General features: G+C 46.7%; 1 protein-coding gene across 1 annotated transcript; it reads left to right on the forward strand.

The window, feature by feature from the left end:
- Positions 1 to 1297: 1297 nt before the first annotated feature.
- On the forward strand, positions 1298 to 2081 carry LOC117864848 (BTB/POZ and MATH domain-containing protein 2-like). Its single transcript, XM_072295352.1, has one exon. The coding sequence runs from the start codon at positions 1464 to 1466 to the stop codon at positions 2079 to 2081; it is 618 nt and encodes a 205-aa protein (XP_072151453.1). The 5' UTR covers positions 1298 to 1463.

Below are 2081 nucleotides of genomic sequence, written 5' to 3' on the forward strand. Positions count from 1 at the left end.
ATGGTTAGACGAGTTAATAAAGAAAGAGATGAAATGAGTTTCATGGTGATGAAACCATGTATATACTCTTTCCAACACACTTTGTGTCTTGCAAAGAATGAAACAATGCATTTTGGACACACTATTTCAACCACAAATTAAATGTTCTCTTGCTTAAGTAGGAGGCAGAATACAACTTTAGCCACTAATAATATCCAGCTGCAAAGCTCAAAGCTTATGATAAAAGCCCAAACTCTAGCAAGTAACCACGTTTAATCTTCGGGGACAGATTTGCATATTTACCTTTTTAGCCAAAATATATATTGTTTCCCCCAATTGATTAATATTAAATATTTTTGGAATTTGCTCTTGGTGCGATGGTGGTGTATGTGATGGAAGTAAGCAAATGCAAGAAGTTCTCCAGCTACCAGCGGTCCTCCAGTTCACTGCCCAACTCTTGCACCTGCCACCACCACGGTGCTGCCCTTCTTCTCAGAGAGATCTCTTTACGTTCAGGTGAATTAAGCTCCCTTAAATCATGAAGCTCGACCTCAATTCGCTCGCCGCTAATTCCTCTTCGATGCACCCGCTGAAGTTCAGGTGACCAGTGTATAGCTAGGAACTGTAAAAAAAAATGTAAACCGGAAACGAAACATCTCATGGATCCTAGGAACGTGCTTGTGAATGGCCTCCTCTCCCATGGATCTGTCACATCCATAGCCAAGAACCGAAGAATTCCTTTGCATTCATGGCTTCATGCGCATGGAAATACGAAAGGCTGTTGTTCATTAAAAGAGCATACAATGCACGGTAGATCAATCGGTGGAACTTCAATTGGTTCCCATCAGAGAACTGGTGAAACGCCCCTCTGCATTCTCAATTGACGCCCTGCTCACCGGAAACGAAACATCTTCCCATGTGAACGCGCAGCCCTCAACAAGACACCAAGTTCTATATAAGAAGAACTAAGCATCTCAGTCGATTTGTGCCCTGCCCATTGCCATCATTTTCGTTCGCCATGGCTAACAACTCAACCTCTGCACCCAAGCATGGTCAATACCTATCCAAGACGACGTCGAGGTGTGTGGCGGGGAGCGTCGCCGCCATGGACGATTTCGTGGTGACCAGTTTCTCTCTGATCGAAGGAATGGGTACCGGCAAGTTCGTTAGCTCGGCCACCTTCACCGTCGGCGGTCGCGACTGGAACATCAAGCTCTACCCAGACGGGATCTACACAGAGCACAAAGGTTGTGCATCGGTGCTCTTGTATTTTCTTAAAGGAGCAGCAGGTGCGAGGGTTAAGTTCAGTTTAGAATTATGTTTAGTAGACAAAAGCGTTCAAGTGTCGGGAACATTGACACACACCTTTGACTCGATAGGTGGCAACGGGCCGGGGCTGGTTTAAATTCATCAAGAAATCCGAGCTCCAAGAGTTGTTGCCCCCTAAGGATGACAGTTTTACAATCAAGTGTGTTCTAACTGTTATGGACGATCCTCACACACAAGATGTAAGCACAAGCACCGTTATAGTCCCACAGTCAAAGCTGCACCAAGATCTCTCACACATGTTGAAGACCGGGGAAGGCGCAGATGTGACTTTCAGTGTGGGCGCCCAATTGTTCCCTGCTCACAAGTGCATGCTGGCCGCACGGTCCACGGTGTTCAAGGCGGAGTTCTTCGGCGCAATGAAGGAAAGGGATGATCAGTGCATCAAGATTGATGACATGGAGCCTACAATATTCGAGGCACTACTGTACTTCGTCTACACAGGTTCACTGCCAGACGATTGCGATGCTGATGGTAGCAATGTGGCGATGCAGCACTTGTTGGTTGCGGCCGATCGATATGGACTAGACAGGTTAAGGATGATGTGCGAAGCAAAGCTGTGCCAGGATATTGATGCGCAAACAGTTGCCACAACCCTAGTTTTAGCGGAGCAACACCACTGCACCCAGCTCAAAGATGCTTGCCTTGGGTTTATAGCTTCGAGGAACATGCTCGGTGTTGTCATGAAAACCGATGGATTCAAGCATCTCATCACCAGTTGTCCTTTGGTCATGAAGGAGATTTTATATAAGGTCGCTGCTGCCGGGAGCGAGTAG

This window comes from Setaria viridis, chromosome 7 (assembly GCF_005286985.2).
Source record: "Setaria viridis chromosome 7, Setaria_viridis_v4.0, whole genome shotgun sequence".
Lineage (NCBI taxonomy): Eukaryota > Viridiplantae > Streptophyta > Magnoliopsida > Poales > Poaceae > Setaria > Setaria viridis.

Bases quoted from the DNA above. Each gene is read 5' to 3' on its own strand.
- LOC117864848 (XM_072295352.1), top strand. From the start codon at position 1,464: ATGGACGATCCTCACACACAAGATGTAAGCACAAGCACCGTTATAGTC.